The sequence below is a fragment of the Alligator sinensis genome, unplaced genomic scaffold (assembly GCF_000455745.1).
Source record: "Alligator sinensis unplaced genomic scaffold, ASM45574v1 scaffold79_1, whole genome shotgun sequence".
Lineage (NCBI taxonomy): Eukaryota > Metazoa > Chordata > Crocodylia > Alligatoridae > Alligator > Alligator sinensis.
In genome coordinates, this window is record NW_005842706.1 from 711,699 (window position 1) to 729,539 (window position 17,841).

At 44.5% G+C, this 17,841-nt stretch overlaps 2 protein-coding genes and 1 long non-coding RNA gene across 3 annotated transcripts; 1 reads left to right on the forward strand and 2 right to left on the reverse strand.

Moving 5' to 3' along the window:
• The first annotated feature begins 6,411 nt into the window (after positions 1 to 6,411).
• On the forward strand, positions 6,412 to 7,359 carry LOC102375320 (olfactory receptor 12-like). The gene has a single exon (XM_006034118.1). It carries the CDS (start codon positions 6,412 to 6,414, stop codon positions 7,357 to 7,359), a length of 948 nt encoding a protein of 315 aa, XP_006034180.1.
• Positions 7,360 to 12,868: 5,509 nt separating this feature from the next.
• LOC102375569 (olfactory receptor 1052-like) lies at positions 12,869 to 13,804 on the reverse strand. Its single transcript, XM_025216050.1, has one exon. The coding sequence runs from the start codon at positions 13,802 to 13,804 to the stop codon at positions 12,869 to 12,871; it is 936 nt and encodes a 311-aa protein (XP_025071835.1).
• A 961-nt stretch (positions 13,805 to 14,765) lies between these two features.
• On the reverse strand, positions 14,766 to 16,693 carry LOC102388546. Its single transcript, XR_324996.1, has 3 exons — positions 16,624 to 16,693; positions 16,412 to 16,479; positions 14,766 to 14,922 (listed from the first exon to the last, which is right to left on the reverse strand). It is a non-coding gene; the product is annotated as an uncharacterized LOC102388546 (long non-coding RNA).
• Positions 16,694 to 17,841: the final 1,148 nt, after the last annotated feature.

Here is a 17,841-nt window from a genome sequence, read left to right on the forward strand (position 1 = left end):
AGCCTGCATAAAACTATTTATACTGTTGTTATGAAGGCAAAGAAATCATCCATCAGGAAAAATCTGACTGATACAATACAAGAACCCTGATACAAGGAAAGAAAGCCACAGATGTAACAAAAGCCACTAGCAGTAAATTAACTGCAAATCAATTCCAATTAAAAATAAGACACACATTGTTAAAAATGAGGGGACATAATCATTAGAAGCATCTAGCATATGAAGGGATAACTTCTCCCTCTATGGAAGACTTAAATCTATAATGAGCACCCTTCTGGTAGATATAGCTTACTCAAAAATTACTTTAATATGTAACAGCTGCTGCTGGATTTGCAGCAGGGCTCAGGGTCCCTGCAAAGGCAGAGCAGGAAAGTTTGTAGAAAGTTGTTGCTTGCAAGAGCTTATGCATGCTTTGTGACTGGCTCCTTTGTGAGGCAGGAGAGGGGAGGGAGCCCAGCCAGGCTCAGAGAAGGGAAGGAGCCTGGGACCACCGAGCTTGGGGAGAAACCGCCCTGCAGCCTGCCTGAGAAGTGAACCTGCCTTTAGTGATGGAGAGAAGACAACCTGGTATCCTTTTTCCCTCTGAGGCAGAGGGACCCATGTGGAGGGAAAAGGGTGGTACCATACACTTGCCTAGGAGGGCAGGGTGTTGGTCTGGGCAGGCTCTGGGGAGAGCTCACTGAGAACAGCCTGGGGCCGGGCAGGTGATAGCCCAGGGTTGTTTCAGTTATCAGTACAAGGGCCCGTGTCTGGGAATTGGAGAAAGGTGCTTTGGAGGAGAGGGGAAGTGTGTGTTTCTTTGCAGCTACCACAGACAGGACAGCTGCTCTTCCCCACGAGGCTCTGGCAGAGGGCAGGACTTCCCAAAGCAGCAGCACCAGCCATGGGTATTGCGCTGCCAGTGTGAAGGACAGCTGATGTCTTGTTAACCCTGTGTGCTCCTCCTGAAAATCACTGGAGTCTCAAGGTTTAAGCTGGGGAGATGTACTGAGGGTGTCTTTGATTCAATTTATATAGGGTGTTTTAATTCATTGATACTTGCCTTTCACAACAAGATTATTGATATCCTGTTCTGCTATTAACCTCATTCATATGTTGACTGGGCTGTAAATAATAATCTGCGTAAATAGTTAGACTGTATATACTCCAGTGTGCGGGGAAAGCACTCCAAGGAGAGGTGGCTCAGCCTTAGGGCTGGGAGGTTGACCGAGGCTATTTGGCACCCCAGGACCCTGAATCCAGACCTGGCCATGGATAGCACCATGGCTAGGATTATCAATAGAAACAAGGAGATGGAGGATATGTTCTATGTTGCTTACACAGGGACAGTGATTCTCAGCCAGGGTGGCGTGGCACCTGGGTTACCCTGGGATTTGTTCAATGGCACCTATAATATTAACACTATTAGGTCTGCAAATGATTCTCACCTAGAGATAAACCTACATAAACCAGGATTCCCAACTAGATAAAACAAATGGCTAGAGCATATGCATTCCCCTTCTCCCTCTCCTCTGCTGCCCCTGGATGGGTATTCTGACAAACGCAGGGAGCTGGCCTAAAACATTTGATTAGCAGCAGAATTCAGCTACGTAAGTCCCACTCATGCCAAGTGCTGTGCCATGGCATGGTCACTCAAGATTTCTTGAGCCTGGCATTTGATAGGCCCCACTTGACCTGCGTTACGTGCTCTGCAAGCCTAAGAGCATCGTGTCCAAAGAGGAAGAAATGAGACATACCATGGAGAAGGGCCTTTTCAGAGATTATCTCCAGACCATGTACTGTAATTTCGGCGCCCAGGAGGCAAGCGTTATCTGGTGGGAACAGATTATTCTGAGAACCTGAAATGATGATAATGTGACAGCACAATTAGGAGATGGACAGATCCTTGAGATCTGTGTTGAGCTGGCTCCATTAATGGAGAGGCAAACCAGCAGCAGGAGGGTGCCCCATACAATTGCGAACTAGGGAGAAATTGTCATCTGCCATTTCAAAATGCTTGACAGCCTCCAGCTTTAGTGCGTTGCTAACCTCTTCAGCATGGTTCAGGCCACAGCTCTATTATTGTCTGTTTGAAACATGCACTCTGCTATCTAGAAGATGCTGGCATCACTGAGATGTAGGAGGTCAGTACTTGACCTTAAGGGGTTCCAGTCAAGAGGATCAGGACTGAGAAAGTTCAGGGAAGCTGCTGACCCCTAATCAGCTATGGAAATGCAAAAAAAAAAAAAAAGCCATTTTTTCTTCCCTAACCTCCATCAGTACCTGGAGAGGTAACCCATTGCCCCACCCTAGAAAGTTCTTGATGGCAGAGCAGAGAGCAGATCTAGTCTTGCCCCAACTGGTCTACAGCAGACACAATGGATGTAGCTGCACTTCTTCATTTCCCATTCAAACCAGTTATATACACTTTCTATCCAACACCACATTGCAAACAGAGGGTACAACACAATGTGTGTATTGTAAAATTTAGAATGATATGAGTACAACTTCAAATTAAACATGTCAGGGGCAAAAGGTGACCATCCAAACACAGGCTCCCAACACCTTCATCCAACATTGATTTGTAATTTCATCATAAATTCCCTTGACCTCTTCATTAAAATGATTAACAATCAACCCAACATTGTTCTGTTTATTTACACAGCATGCAATTAACCTTCATCTAGTGGTAAACTTAAAGGAAATTTGAACTATCTTGACTGATGCTTAACTTGATTTGCTCTAAGTTAGTAGACGAATTGATGGAAATAGCCATGACTCCTAAGACTGAAAGCTTGTGGACCTGCCCATCAACTGTGAGGCTTTCAGTGGGTGCACTACTGCACCAGGTACTAGCTTGTACTCTCTCAGTCTCTTTGCTTTCTGTCACTGTTAAATATTCACCACCTTGTTGATTGAACAAATGAAAACACATTCAATCCTTCCCTACATAAAATACTCTTGTGACACATGATAATTTCTGAGTAGTGCACACACCTGCTGATGCATCCAGCACAAACTGAACAGGCTGGCAAACGGTCATGTAGGAAGCCATTTGTATTTTCTCAGGCTCTAATCCAGACCAGACAAGCCCCCATGCAATAGAGGAACAACTGGATAGATCTCTTGTTTTCTACCTTCCCAAAGGACCCAAGTACAAAATTCACAAGCTGGCAGGAAACACAAACCTAACTGGGTTCCCCACATGGGCTCAGCTTGGGGGGTTTAACCTTCCTGGCCCCTTTCTCATTTTCAAATCCTCTTTGGCAGAAAACAGCTTTGGCCTTGTGGACTTACTAATACCCATGAGATATTTTGTCCCAGATCCTATACTTTGTGGGTCAGCGCTTTCACTTTTTCCCCTGGAGAGGCCTTGTAGCAGGCTCACGTGCAACTCCTGCCTGGCTCTAACTCTAATATCGCCCTCTCTATTGCTCACCCACCAAGCCTTGTTCTTATTGAAACTTGAGATAGGCAGGCTGCCCATGGGAATTTGACCCTGTCCAGGCAAGGATCAAGGCTAAGCCACCAGTACAACTTCATAATACAGAAAGGCCCTCTGGCAGGCCCCAAACACTACCTGGGTCTCATATAAAATCAAGTCCACCGGGCTGTAGAAATGAGCCTCTCTCTATCCCAGTACCTTTCTCTTGCTCTCCAGGCTGCAGCATTGCTTGCTTAGTCCCACAATCACTTCACGAGCCCAGCTGTTGTGCTGCTAAGGTTTCCTCTCCTCAGGACAAGGTAGTTTGACCAGCTCAGGCTCAGTGCTCATATGGCTCCAGCCTGGCCTGCTGCTGGTCAGCTGAGTCCTCCATCAACCCCTTTGGCCACCTGCAAGAGGCCTTCCAAGCTGTTACCTTCTTAAACGAACAAGGAGGTGCCACTACCTTATTACAGGCCTCTACTCTGGCCACACTTCATACTGTTACTTGGTGCATTTCAGCCTGAACATTACTAATGAAATGTTGACTCTACAATCCTGCTCCATGGAGAGTTGAACTGTTTAGCTTATTCCTTACAATCTCTCGTCCATGGCACTTCAGACTCCAGTGCCTCAACTAGCTGCTCCTAAAACTTTGCCAGTGCTCGTTCTCTCTCTCTCTCACCTTCCTTTCAGGTTCAGACTACAAGTCATTACCCTCAATCAGGCTTTCAAATGAATTTCTAAAGTTCAGATAAACTTTCTACAACTCCTAGCCCAATTCAGGGCCAGCCAAGGTTGTGAGATCTCCTCCTCTTTCCCATATATGGGGCTAAAGCTCATCTGCCTGGATGCCTAGCTTTGTCTGCTCACCCATTAGACATGGGCAACACTTCATCTTCTCAGTCTGTGTCAGGTGTTGGCAAAGCCATAACTGTTGATTATGTCACCTTTGTTAAGGATGGCAAGCTGTTTAGCTTATTCCTTACAAACGCTATTGTCCAGTGCCTGAATTAACTGCTCCTCAACTTTGGCCAATACTGTCCCTCTCTAATCTTCCTTTCAGGTTTGACTACCAGTCATTATTTTCACCCAGGATTTCAAATGATTTTCTAAAGTTCAAAGAAACTTACTACAAATCCTAGCCCAACTAAGGGCCACCCTAAGCCATAGGAATTCCTCCCTTTTCCCCATACATGGAGCTAAAGCCCATCTGACTCCTGTTGATTTGAATGAGATAATATTTTCATTGTATTCATCCAGGGACATCTATCTAGTGCCTCTCCAGTTCTCTGCAGGACAGGTCCACAAGGCTGGGACTGGAAACACATCTCTGTCACCAGGGAGAAGCTCAATGCAGTCCTGAGTGATCTCATAGCACCTTTCCTCCAGAGACCTCAAGGCCCTTTGCTAGGAAGAGAAGCACCAGTCTCCTCCTCTTTCAAAGCATCTGCCCTTTGCCAAGATTCAAAACAATTCCCTTCAATATAACTGCTAGGACAGTCCCAGCTCTTGAGCTTGGCAGAAAAGATTTCTAGGGCAGTAAAGATCCCAGGTCATGTAGCAAAGTGAAGGCAAATTCCTAGAATTAGGTGGCAATGAAACATGCCAACCTGTGGATACAAGCACATCTGAGGTGGGCCCAGAAAGCTCCAAAAGAGACTGAGTTAAAAGAAGCTGAGTCTTTCTTTCAGGTACCTTTTGGCTAGGATAGTGAAGGCACTGGGAAGCTTTTCTGTGCATTATGATAGTGTTGTAGATGAGGAAAAGCTAACAAAATGCAGAAGATTCTTCATTCAATTTCTTCATTGCATACAAAAAGACTATTGGGCGATAGGCATATGCTGACTCAACCTGGCTACTTTTTGTATTTTCATATTTTGGCAATGCAGTTGGTCCTATTTTTCAAACTGAAAATGCTTACTTTTTATTGAAAAGCTAAACACATTCTAATATTGTAAAGAAAACTAGTGGTTCTCCTAAGTACCATGTTCTTAATGAAGTTTTCTTTTTTTTTTTTTTCTCTTTGGGTTTTATGCATTTATTTATGTATGTAACTAATTCCATACTTTTGGACAGCTGGCAATGTATGTGAAAATATTTATTTAATTATAAATCCAATGTTCTCTTAAAACAATTGCTGAGATTCCAAAAAACAAAGTGTCTCAGCCTATTGTGCAAGCCTGGTAAATATACGAAAGGAAGGTAGGAAGGTGAACTGAATGGGCCAGTCTTTATCAAGTACCCAGTCCTTTCCCTTCTGCTTACATGAGGTTGGCATGTTGAGAAACACCAAAGGAGTTTGGGGCACATTTTTCAGAGCAATGAAGTGCCTTAAAGTACAGACAGGCACCCCAGGGTGATTTTCACAATCACCTTCATTCCAACCTCCACTGATTTCATACCTAATGAGCTGATATTTCATGGACATAATTGAAGGATACAGGTATTGCTGCTCTTCAGCTATGGTACATGTGCCACGGTTGGTAAGATGCCATATGGTAGAATTCTGAACTCATCCTTTTAAGTATTTGTTGAGTGTTTGTTCATCCTGGCATCTATAGGCAGATATATGCTCTAGTTCAATGAAAAGTTGTTGGGTTTGGAATATGATAATCGTCACATTGCACCCCCCTGCTGCATCCATGTACTGACTGGCAGCCACTTTCCACTAAACATAGCAAGGTGAAAAAACACAATTTCAAAAGGAGATCAATTAATGACATGAGGCACTAGAAAATTTTGCTAGTATTCACCCAAGGGCACTTTTCCCAATTGTTATTATAAGGAGAAATTATAAGTAGTAATAGCTTCATTGTAGAAAACTCCAAATTTCAGTAGATTTGCTGGAGATTTATTAAGTCAAGGTTTAAGTAACTTTTGAAGGGCTCTGTCACAATAAACCCAAAGGGAATTTAAGCATTCTGCAATCCATCTAGCCACTTTGCTATCTCCTTCATCCTTACACTATTTACCCCCCGCAGCAGAGATGACAGCAGAGATGAGCTATGGAGTCTATGGGGGAGAAGAACCGCACCATGGTAACAGAATTCATCCTGCTGGGATTCAGGAGTGGTCCTGCGACTCAGGAGCTGCCCTTTGTGGTGTTCCTTGTGTTTTACATAGCCACCGTGCTAGGAAACACTATTATGGTTCTCATCATTCGAATCGACCCTTGTCTTCACACCCCCATGTATTTCTTCCTCATGAACCTGTCTCTCCTAGACCTCTGCTATTCCTCAACCATTGCCCCCAAAGCCATGTCCACCTTCCTACAAGGCAGCAAAACGATTTCCTACAATGGATGTGCTGCTCAGTTGTTCTTTTTTGCTCTCTTTGGCAGCACAGCCTTCATCCTCACAGCGATGGCATATGATCGATACGTAGCCATCTGCAACCCACTCCTCTATTCTGTCACCATGTCCAAAAGGGTCTGCATTCAGCTCATCGTGGTCTCCTATATCTGTGGTGGCACCAATTCTTTTGTGCAAACCAGCTTCACCTTCGCACTGAGCTACTGTGGGCCTAAAGAAATCAACCATTTCTTCTGTGATGTTCCCCCCTTGCTAACTTTGACCTGCACCCCTGATATGCACATCAATGAACTGGTGCTGTTTGTTATATGTGGCTTCATCATAGCGAGTACCTTGGGAATCATTCTAATCTCCTACAGCTACATCATCTATGCCATTCTCAGGATTCACTCTGCCAAGGGCAGGCTCAGGACCTTATCCACCTGCTCCTTCCACATGGTGGCTGTCGCTTTATTTTTTGCAACTGTTTCCTTTATGTATGCTCAGCCAGGTTTTCTATCTTCCCCACATCTGAGCAAGGTGGTGTCTGTGTTTTATACCCTTGTCATCCCAATGTTGAATCCCTTCATCTACAGCCTCAGGAACAAGGATGTGAAAGATGCTTTGAGGAGAATGATAGGTAGAAAAATGATTTTAAGATAAGACTTTTTTTCTAAATATGCAGCTAATCTACATTTCCGAGCAAACAGCAGAGAAATAACAAATAAGTGTTTCCATGCATCAGCCCATCTGTCTCTCTCTACATCATTTTCATTCATAACCATCTCTTTGTCTATTATTCGTGTTTCTATCTGAGTTTTTAAGACTCTCCTAACATTATGCTGTGACATTACAAGAATGATTTTTTTTTTTTTTTTTTTTTTTTTACAGGAAGACACCCCACCTATTTATAATCTTTTTCACATTTTTAATCCTTTTGTTTACTTTCAAAGTGCATCTCACCCCACATACTGGACCCAAACTTCCTTGAGTATTGAGAAACATTTGCAATATTATGAAATCACCCCAAGAAAATGTTGATTTACATGTCCCTTTCCATGCTTGTGTGTACTTGTATGTGTGTACGCGCATGGCAGTGAGTGTGTATCTATGCCTTCTACTGTGATTTACATGTCCCTTTCCATGCTTGTGTGTACTTGTATGTGTGTACGCGCATGGCAGTGAGTGTGTATCTATGCCTTCTACTGTGATTTACATGTCCCTTTCCATGCTTGTGTGTACTTGTATGTGTGTACGCGCATGGCAGTGAGTGTGTATCTATGCCTTCTACTCTGTTAGCCCATTTTCCTAAATCATGGAATTACAGAAAAAGAGGGTTAGAAGGCACCTCAGGAGGTCATCTCTTCCAACCTCCTGCTCAAAGCAGGACCATCGCCAACTGTCTCATCCCGGCCAAGGCTTTTTCTACCCAGGTCTGAAAAGTGTGTAAGCGTGGAGATCCTACAACCTCTCTGGCTAGCCTGTTCCACTGTTCCTCTATTTTCCTATTCGTTCTGATATCCAACCTCAACTCGCCTTCCTGCAACTTAACCTTTGTATGTTTGACTTTCATGCTTTGGACCTTTTCAAGAATGAATAAAAAATGCTTCATTTCAGACTTTGGCCCAAATCCTATTTCACTCTTACAGGTATCTAAATGCAATCCTATTCCACCCAGTTTAAGCCCATGAAAAATAATGCTGTAGGCAAGGGTGGTCCTCTCTGCTCCTTTTTGAAATTTTTGTCTGTAGGGTAAGAGAAATGTGTGTTACAATACATTAAGCCTGTAATGGTCTTCCAATGACTTGAACAGGATGGAGCCGTATCTGCACAATCAGTGGAATAAGAATCTCACCCTTTATTTCTGTACATCAGTGCAAGCTCCTGCTACGGTTATCACAGATTCCTGAAAGTGGATGCTAGCAGCTATCACACCCAGCAGAGCCACACTTAGGAACCAGATAGGAAGCCTGTAGCCTAGGGATTTAATCTAAAAAGGGTTGAAATACATGTTTTCACCTAAATCAGAAGCCAGGCTTGTCACCTCAACCTGGGGCAAAGGAGAGAGTTTAAAGAGATTCAAAGACTAGAGTAGCGTGAACACTAAGGCATCTGATAGATAGAAGAGGATATGGTTCCAAGTGTTTTCTACAGACACACTACCTGCATTTCATACAATAGTTCCCAAATCAGCATCCAGGCGGTATCCTCCAACTAAAACAGGTGATAAATAGTTAATAGAATGACTTCACACAGCATTGGGATTTCTTTTCTATCCCTCCAAAAACATTATTAGAAAAATAAAGCCATATACATATAGCCATATAAAGCCCTAGATTAGGCTGCTCCTGTCGGACCTAATTAGCTGCCAACCTGGGCACAGATAGGGCGTTTATAGACGTGCTCCCAGAGTGGGTCGGGGTGCGCTTTAATTAGAGTAGTTCCAAGCTGCTCTAATTAAAGCACCCGGGGCGCCACATGTATCAGCATCTCTGCACTGAAAAATGGCAGTGAAGAAGCTTTAACCAAAGCTCATCGAATGTGCTTTGGTTAGAGTACCCACAATCGCCATTTTGCAGTGTGGGGACGCTGATACACATGATGCTGGAGTCTGCTGGAGCAAAGCAATTACCACGCTCCAGCAGACTTGATGAATCAAGTCTGCTCTGATGCACTGTAATTACAACGCATCAGAGCAGCCTCACTGCACGTGTATAGGTCCCTATGAAGACATGTGCCCAGGGCAGTTTAATGTGCCTGAATTTTACGGACCTAACATTCAGGTGCATGAATTGCAGCTCTAGACACGCCCACTGTGTGTCACTACATTTTTGTTACATGCTCTCTCACACAAGAAGTTTTATACCCCATTTTCAGGAATAGATGATTTCTTTACCACAGATGCAGACACCCAGTATATGTATCCTGGATCTTACTTCCAGAAAGATCTTATCCATCGTGTTATGAAAAAAGATTTTTTTTCCAGTAATGTTTTTGGGTTCAAAGATCCCAAAGAAGTTAAACAGACACCCTTGATGAGTTTTGGTGTGATTAATACCCTAGGTTTCCCTCTGAAAAATCCAGTCTTTGCTTTAGTTCAGCGGTTCCCAATCTGTGGTACACGTACCACCAGTGGTACACAGACAACTTGTCAGTTATACACATTAACAGATTAATTATATTTTGCCTTATATGGCAACATTTTTCAGGTGGTACTTAAGGTTCTAATGAAAAGTTTGCTGGTGGTACTTAAGGACGTATCATTTTACATTGGTGGTGCACAATCTGTCAGAGTTTGGGAACCACTGCTTTAGATTTTGTGGCAAACATTTCCACCACCCCACCCCTACCCACATCCCATAGAAAATTAACATGTATTCAGTATCCCCATGCTGCAAAATGACAGCAGGGCTGCTTTAACTAAACCTTCTTCAACAAGCACCCTGCCACCATTCTGAAGTGTGGGGACACTAAATGACTGTGATATAAAGCCTGCCAAGGCATGCTAATTGGCACACATTAATCGAGTCTGCTCTGACCTCTGCTAAAGTGCACACAGAGGAGCAAACATCTGGGATGTGTATAGCTGCCCTAGGTCAGAAGAACTGCTTGGTAGCACAGAAGCCATTCCTCAAATCTCAAGGCTGCAGATGCCGTAAGTGGTGGCAACACTAAGTGCTAACATCACTGGAAGAGTACTGGCTCTTTAGAGACATGTTGTAAGCATCAGAGGTGAACATCCACAATACTTGCATTGCCCGATAGCCTGTGGGATGTTCCTACATCTATTTTGGATCTTAGCACACACTTTTGTCAGATCCCTCCGGTTAGAAACAGATGCGCCAAATGAAGGGGACCAGGCGAGCTTGATATGTCCCAGCACAGCTGATCTACTTAATGAGGAAAAAAAAACATATTACACAGTATCAGGCCCATGGATCTTGCAGGCCAATGACTGATGTGTTACGTTGCCCACTTCCAGAGAGGCGCCCTGGGAAATCTCCAGGGCTTCCAAATATTGCCACAAGTGTGCCCGACCAAGGCGGGACCCTGACTTTCCCTGTTTCCAGAAGCACACCTTGGAGATCCCAGGGGTGCATCTCCACAGGAGGGGAATATCAGGCATGCACCCAGAGGGGGCCTGATCCTGCACTGGAAATGCCAGGGCATTTGCACAATGCTACAGTAACGGTAGCATTAAGCAGAAAATAACCCTTCATGCTCTTGCTGCCCATGCACTCCTACTAATGATGCAAATAGACATCTACCTTAAGAGTGGCGCTGCGTAGGGGGTGTGCAGAGGTGCACGTGCACCCCTTGAGAGCACTGGTGCACCCCCTGTCAGGCAGCGCTCTCTGTTTAAGCGAAAGGCAGGGGGGCAGGCTGGAGCACCGGTGCCCCCACTTGCGAGCGCCGGCCAGAAGGCAGGACCACCAGCAAAAGCAGCCGTGTTGCTTTTTGGTGAGCGAGATCATCCGCGGGGGACGCCTTCCCCCGGGTCAGTGAGATCGATCTCCAAGGGACCCACCCCACCCGGTCACTGACGTACACCCCACCCGACTCGAGGCAGCAGTCACCCATGTACCTTAAAAAAGTGGCACAACTCCTTACTACCTTTTGTTACCACCACATTGTGATACCTTATATTGTCACTTTCTGCTGCCAGAAAGATTTTACGGATTGTTTCCCTAAAAAAAATTACCGCCTGGCAGAGAACAAACAAATCAAGTCCTTTGAACTGGAGTCTTGTTTAATCCATTCTGTCCCGACTTAAAACTGTAGTACAATATTAGTCCTTCAACACTGCTCTAAATGGATGGACCCTTAGGGAAGATTTCTATTTGCATGATAGTAACAAGTACAGAGTTCACCCAAGTTTGTAGTCCACTATGTTAGACTTACAAACAGGAAGTGGTGTATTTCTCCTGCCTCAGGAAAGGACTAACAAGAAAGATAGAGCTTCAGTCCCACTTTTTGAAGGACCTATAGCAGTGTTTTTTCAGATTTATGGGACCTGGGGCATACCTTTTCTGGATTAAAATGGCAGCACACCTCATTCTTAAACCACAAAAGGCCTTAATACATACATGATTTATATAATGTCACTGAAAATTTGACCTTGGTTACCTTGGGGGTCCAATCCGATGCACGGTGTTATCCCAGCCAGGGCCTAAATCAAGCCATATAGGGTTTAGTGCATATGAGTGGGAACTGGGAAGTCATTTTACCAGGAGAACACCAAGGATGTGGTGTAGACATACACTCTGAGGCATGTGAATAATTTCAGTGTCTAACACTGATGTAATTAAAGGGAGAATTAGAGAATTGAACTATTTTGTCTCCATTGGCTTGGGGGTTTTTTTACCTTAAAAAACAACCAAATACAAGATTTGCTGAACAAGAACATATTTAGGGTTACAGGTTTTGTAGAAGAATGTGCTAAGAGCTCTCTGGCAGATTCTTTTTACTACAGGCAGAAGTTGAAATATTTCCACTTCAAATGATAAATTTGGTGGTGGAGAAGACTGAGTGATCTGATGTAATGTCTGTGTGTGTATTTGAAGTGCAACTTGTATCTGAGTCTGAAAAGAGAAAAAAAAATTGATAGAAATAGGGTTTCAACTTCCTATGATATTTCAATAGCTAGCTTTTCTATGTCTTGTGACTTCCTAAGATTCAAACATCCTGAATCTCCATCTGTGCTTAACATCTGCACTGTATGTGTGCATCAGATTCACTCAAATATAGTGATCAACCTAGAGCCCACAGGTCTCAGCAGGCCCATGAAACTGAATGCAGTCCATGGTGGCCTTTGGTGGCAGGGACTGGTGGCATGCAGGGGTACAAACATTGTCTCTGCCCTGCACAGTGCTCTACTGCAAGGTGGAGCTCCTCTGTACAGCACCCAGAGCTTCCAGTTGCTGCCCCCACACTCCCTGCTCTGGGCCCAGGGCTGCTTTCTTACTCCACAACAATAGCCTTCACTGAGGTGGGGCATGGCCACCAGTAACCCCGCCTCACCTTCCCATTCCCCTCCCTCCCCTGTACCCTGCTGCCTCCCTTCCTGTTGGCTGTTTTATTTTGCCAACCAATACTGTCAACATTCAAGATGCTCCAAGACATCAGCGCTCTGCAGATATCATCAGATGCAAATGACTCTTAAGGAAGGTTCCTACAAATGACATTTCCATCCCCTTCTCCTTTTCAGTGCCTCTTTCACATCCTTATTCCTCAGGCTGTAGATCATGGGGTTCAGCATGGGGATGACAAGCGTGTAGAACACAGAAACCACCTGATTTTCACCTGGGGAAGATACTGCACTGGGCAGTGCATACATGAAGAAAACAGTGGCATAAAACAATGCAACAGCCGTCATATGGGAGGCACAGGTGGAGAAAGCCTTATACCTGCCCTCTCTGGAACGGATCCTCAGGATGGTGGAGACAATATATGCATAGGAGAGGAGGATGACTAAGATAGTGCTGACTATAAGGGAAGCCGAGACGATAATCATCACAACCTCATTAAGGCTGGTGTCACTTTGAGAAAGTTTCAGGAGGGCAGGCAGATCACAGAAGAAGTGGTAAATCTCATTGGGGCCACAGAAGTCTAACCTGAAAGCCAAGCTGGTGTGAATTGAGGAATTGAGACAACCACAGAAATAAGAGCCAAGCACCAGCTGCATGCAGACATTTCTTGACATGCTGACCTGGTACTGGAGTGGGTAGCAGATGGCATGGACGCGATCATATGCCATGACTGCCAACAGGACCCCTTCGGTGGCAACAAAGACAGAGAAGAAGAACATCTGGGCAGCACACCCACTGTAGGAAATGGTTCTGCTCTGTACCAGTAAATTGGCCAGCACTTTTGGGGCAATGACAGAGGAATAACAGAGGTCCAGGATGGAGAGGTTCATGAGGAAGAAGTACATGGGGGAGTTCAGGCAGGGGTCAGCACGGATAAGGACAATCATGCTGATGTTCCCCAACAGAATCAGTGTGTAGATCAGCAAAAAGAGGAAGATGAGGAGGAGCCGCAGCTCCGAGTGCTTGCTGAATCCAACCAGGATGAAGTTGGTAACAGGTGTGCAATTTGCTGCTTCCATGGAAGGTGTTGCAAAGATTTAACTATCTAGTTTGTTCCTTTGTAAGAGTATACAAATGAATCCAGGTTCGTTTTTTTACCCCCATAGAAGTCTAGAAAAGCTCTTTGAAGAGTCGTGCTGTGGGACAGGGCAGATGATGATCACAGGAAGCCACTACTATTCAGAAAAAAAATCCTGCAGCAAGACAGTAATTTTCATGCTGGAAACTGGGTGTTGCCTGGAAGATAGAGATTCAGGATGTTTGAATCTTAGGAAGTCACAAGACATAGAGAAGCTAGCTATTGAAATGGCAGAGGAAGTTGGAAACCTATTTCATTTTTTTTTTTCCTCATTTCAGACTCAGATACAAGTTGCACTTCAAATACACACACAGACATTACACCAGATCAGTCTTCAGACAATCAAGCATCAAAAGCCATGCTCACAGGTTGCTGCACTTCATATGTACTGCATGTAACATAGCTCATGCCCAAGTAATTGAAAATCTCTAGGCTCAGCAATACATATGAGCAGTACTGTTATTTCTGCCTCATGAAACCTGCATAAGATTGCTTATGCTGTTGATATGAAGAGACAGAAATTATCCAACAGGAAACTTTTATTGTGTGTGCAGTGTAAGATACCTGGACACAAGGAAAGAAAACCACAGATGTAACAAAAGCCACTAGCGGCAATTTAAATCCAGATAAATTCAAATCAAAAGTAAAAACACGCTTTGTTAAGAATGAGTGGAAATGACCACTAGAAGCTGCAAGCAAAGGGAGGGATACATTCTCCCTCAATGGAAGTCTTGAATCCATATTGGCTCCCTTCTGGTCGATACAGCTTACTCCTAAATTACTCCAATCAGAAGCAAGGGCATGGAGTCCCATGACTTGGGCGATGTTGCTTGCACTGGCACAGCGATTCTCAGCCAGGCTACCATGTTACCTTGAGATATTTCCAAGGGTGCTATGGGGTCCCAAGTAATGTCAGCACTATGAAGTATACAAACATGATTCACACCTAGAGATAAACCGGCAAATTTCAAATAGGAATCCATACTGTTTCAAACCATATTGCCCTCTTGCAGTGTTTCCGAGCTCTTTGCAACAACGTTGTTGCTGTAGTCTTCTTCTCTAGTCAAAAAAAGAAGTGAAAACTGAGAGCTGGCATTCATCGAGGGCTACCTCTAGCCCATCAAGAAGTGCCTTGAGTCTAAAAAGGTTGAAAGCCACTGCACTAGAAGATCAGATATTTCTTGGTTTGTATATGAATTGCCCACACTATTACGGCAGCTACTCCTGAAGTACAGGCTGCCAGTCCAAATATTTCACTCCATACAAAGGGGCTTTTCCTGGATGTAGCCCAGTCATGAGTGAGAATGTGACCATTGACTACTTAGGAGTAATTGGCTGACAAACCTCAGCACCAGTACTGTAGCACACTGGTTAGGATAAATGATGCTCTTTGAAACAGACAAGCCAAATAGGCAGGGCATTGCCTTCCCCTTCTCTTTCTCCTCTCCTCCCCCAGAATCGGTATTTTGACAGACACTTGGGGAGCTGGCCTGAAACTTTTTTATTAGCAAGAAAATTCAGCTACGTAAGTCCTACTCAACCTGAAATTCTGTAATGCTGCTTATACGTGATCTGGATTCAAGGGGTAGCATTCATTCTCTTATTTAACTGGTAACATGATTTCCCATCCAGTAAGTGACCCCCGCATGAACCAAGCTCTACGGACTGGTGCCCTACAATCAGAAACAGACTCTGCTCTGAAGAGATCACACTGCAAACAACCTATAGCTAAAGAATGGAAGTGATGCGTTTAGCATAGGCAGACACTGGCAGAGATGGTATTAGCATACCAGTTGCAAGACTCTGCCACAGCACAAACCTACTACCCTCTATGCATGCTCAAGCACAACAGTATTTCCATGTGCCACCAACTGGGCACCCTGAGCCTAACACTGCTTTCCTTCAGCTCTCCCTTCTCAACATACTGTGAGAACTTCCTGTGTTACTGTTGTGACTACATGGTGTAGCAATACACTGCATTCAGAAAGGGTCCGATCGGAAAATGGGCTGCCAATATATCAAGGAATAAGTTCAGAGTTTTCAAGAGAAACGAAAAAAAACCAGCATCAAAAATGCAGAAGGCATAAAAAAACATGTAATTACACATGGAGAGACTCTCTACTTGCACAAAAATAGGTCATTGAGATTCATTTAAAAACTATTTACTGATGCAGCCAGAACTATGGGACAACTAGGAGGCACCTAACTTCCCTGGAAAAGCGTTCCTTGAAAAGTACTACCTTGAAAATCCGTATCTTGTCTCCCTTCATGTGCAGGAGAAAGGGAAAATAGAGACTTCTGATCTTGGTTCCACTGAGGCCAATCAAAGACCTCTAATGGGGCTTCAATGCAATCCAATTGTTATATTCCATTTACACTAGAAATCCTTTGTCCTAGCATCTATTCCACCACCAGTGAAAACTCAGAATTTAAGAAGCAAAGAAAAATTATGAGTCCTACCCTGCATTGGTGTCATTCGTTGTGAAATTCATTTAGGCAAGATTAATGATCTTGTCCTTAGGACTGATAGATAAGTGAATATCAATACCTTATTTCCTTTCTTGAAGTTTGGAGTACTTCACTGAGATATCCATATGGGAACTGCATCTCCCATCCCTGGAAAGAAAAAAAACAGAATTTGAGCAATGAAGTTTTGGTTCTGGTATAAACTGTATTGTTTGGAGCTAATGGTCAGTCACAGAGAAACTGATATATGTCCCAAGCTAACTGGAGAACAAAAAAAAAAAGAGCCAGATTTACACTGATCTTTCTCTAGCATCAACACCATTATTTTAATCAGCTACAGGAACATGAGGGACCCAATTATGTAGGATGCCCACGAGAGCCATTCACTAACAGCTCAATTATATCAGCAAAATAGGTATGCGCAGGCAGGCAATGCTGTCTTAGTGTATGATCACCTCAGAGAGAAGTGAAAATGGACATTAACCAGCATGGCTAAGGCCACACACCTGCCCAAGGACCTCAGTTGGTGTTAATTAGCATAACTCCATTGGCTACACCAGAGTGAAATGATTGACATTAGTTGAGCAGTTGGCCCACTGTCTCTAAAGGAGTTACAGCTAATTTATACCAACTGGTTGGCTGACTCCACTGACTACAGTAGAGGGAGTGACTCAAGATGGCTAGAAAGTCAGGCCCCCTTCATGTTTTTTTCATGTCTGACCCCATGACTTGCAGGGTCTGGGACCTGGTGGGCTGCCTGGGGCAGAAGCCCAAACACTTTAGGAGGAGGGCTGTTGTTTGTAGCAGAACTATGGTACCGCATGGCAAAGGCTGGGGCCAAGAGACCTACAGCCCATGAGGGCAAGACCAGGGAGACTGCAGGGCCCAGAGCTGAGGCTGAGACTGGAGCTGGGCCCTGGGAGCCTAAGCTTTTGGTATGGGGTAAGCTTGGGTGGAGGGACCCAGCTAAAGTAAAATGGGTCCAGGCCAAGGGCCATCAACCCAGACAAGAGCCTACCACCCAAATCCTCTAAGGACAGTCTCCCTTATGACAGGAAAGATAACAGGGTGGGACCTTGAGAGGCCAGGGTTGGGCTTTAAAACTAGGCTCGTCGGGGGGAGGGGAAGATGAGGGCAGAGGAAGCCATGGGTGCCACATGGTTTGGTGGTCCACAAGGACAGCCCAGCCTGAAGAAAGAGAACATAGGGAACCTGCAATCCATGGGGCAGCCAGCAATACAGCACAGGTAAGCAATAAGAGGCCCTTTGGGAATCGGAGCTGGGGGGCAACAAAGGCACCAGTCACAGGGCTCAAGTGCCTATATACTAATGCTAGGAGCATGGAGAACAAGCAGGATGAACTAGCACTCCTGCTTGCAGAAAATACCTATGACTTAGTAGGGCTATCTGAAACCTGGTGGGATTCTTCCCACAACTGGGTGGTACATATTGAGGGTTATAGGCTGTACAGAAAGGACAGGGTGGGGAAGAAAGGGGGAGGGGTTGCGCTCT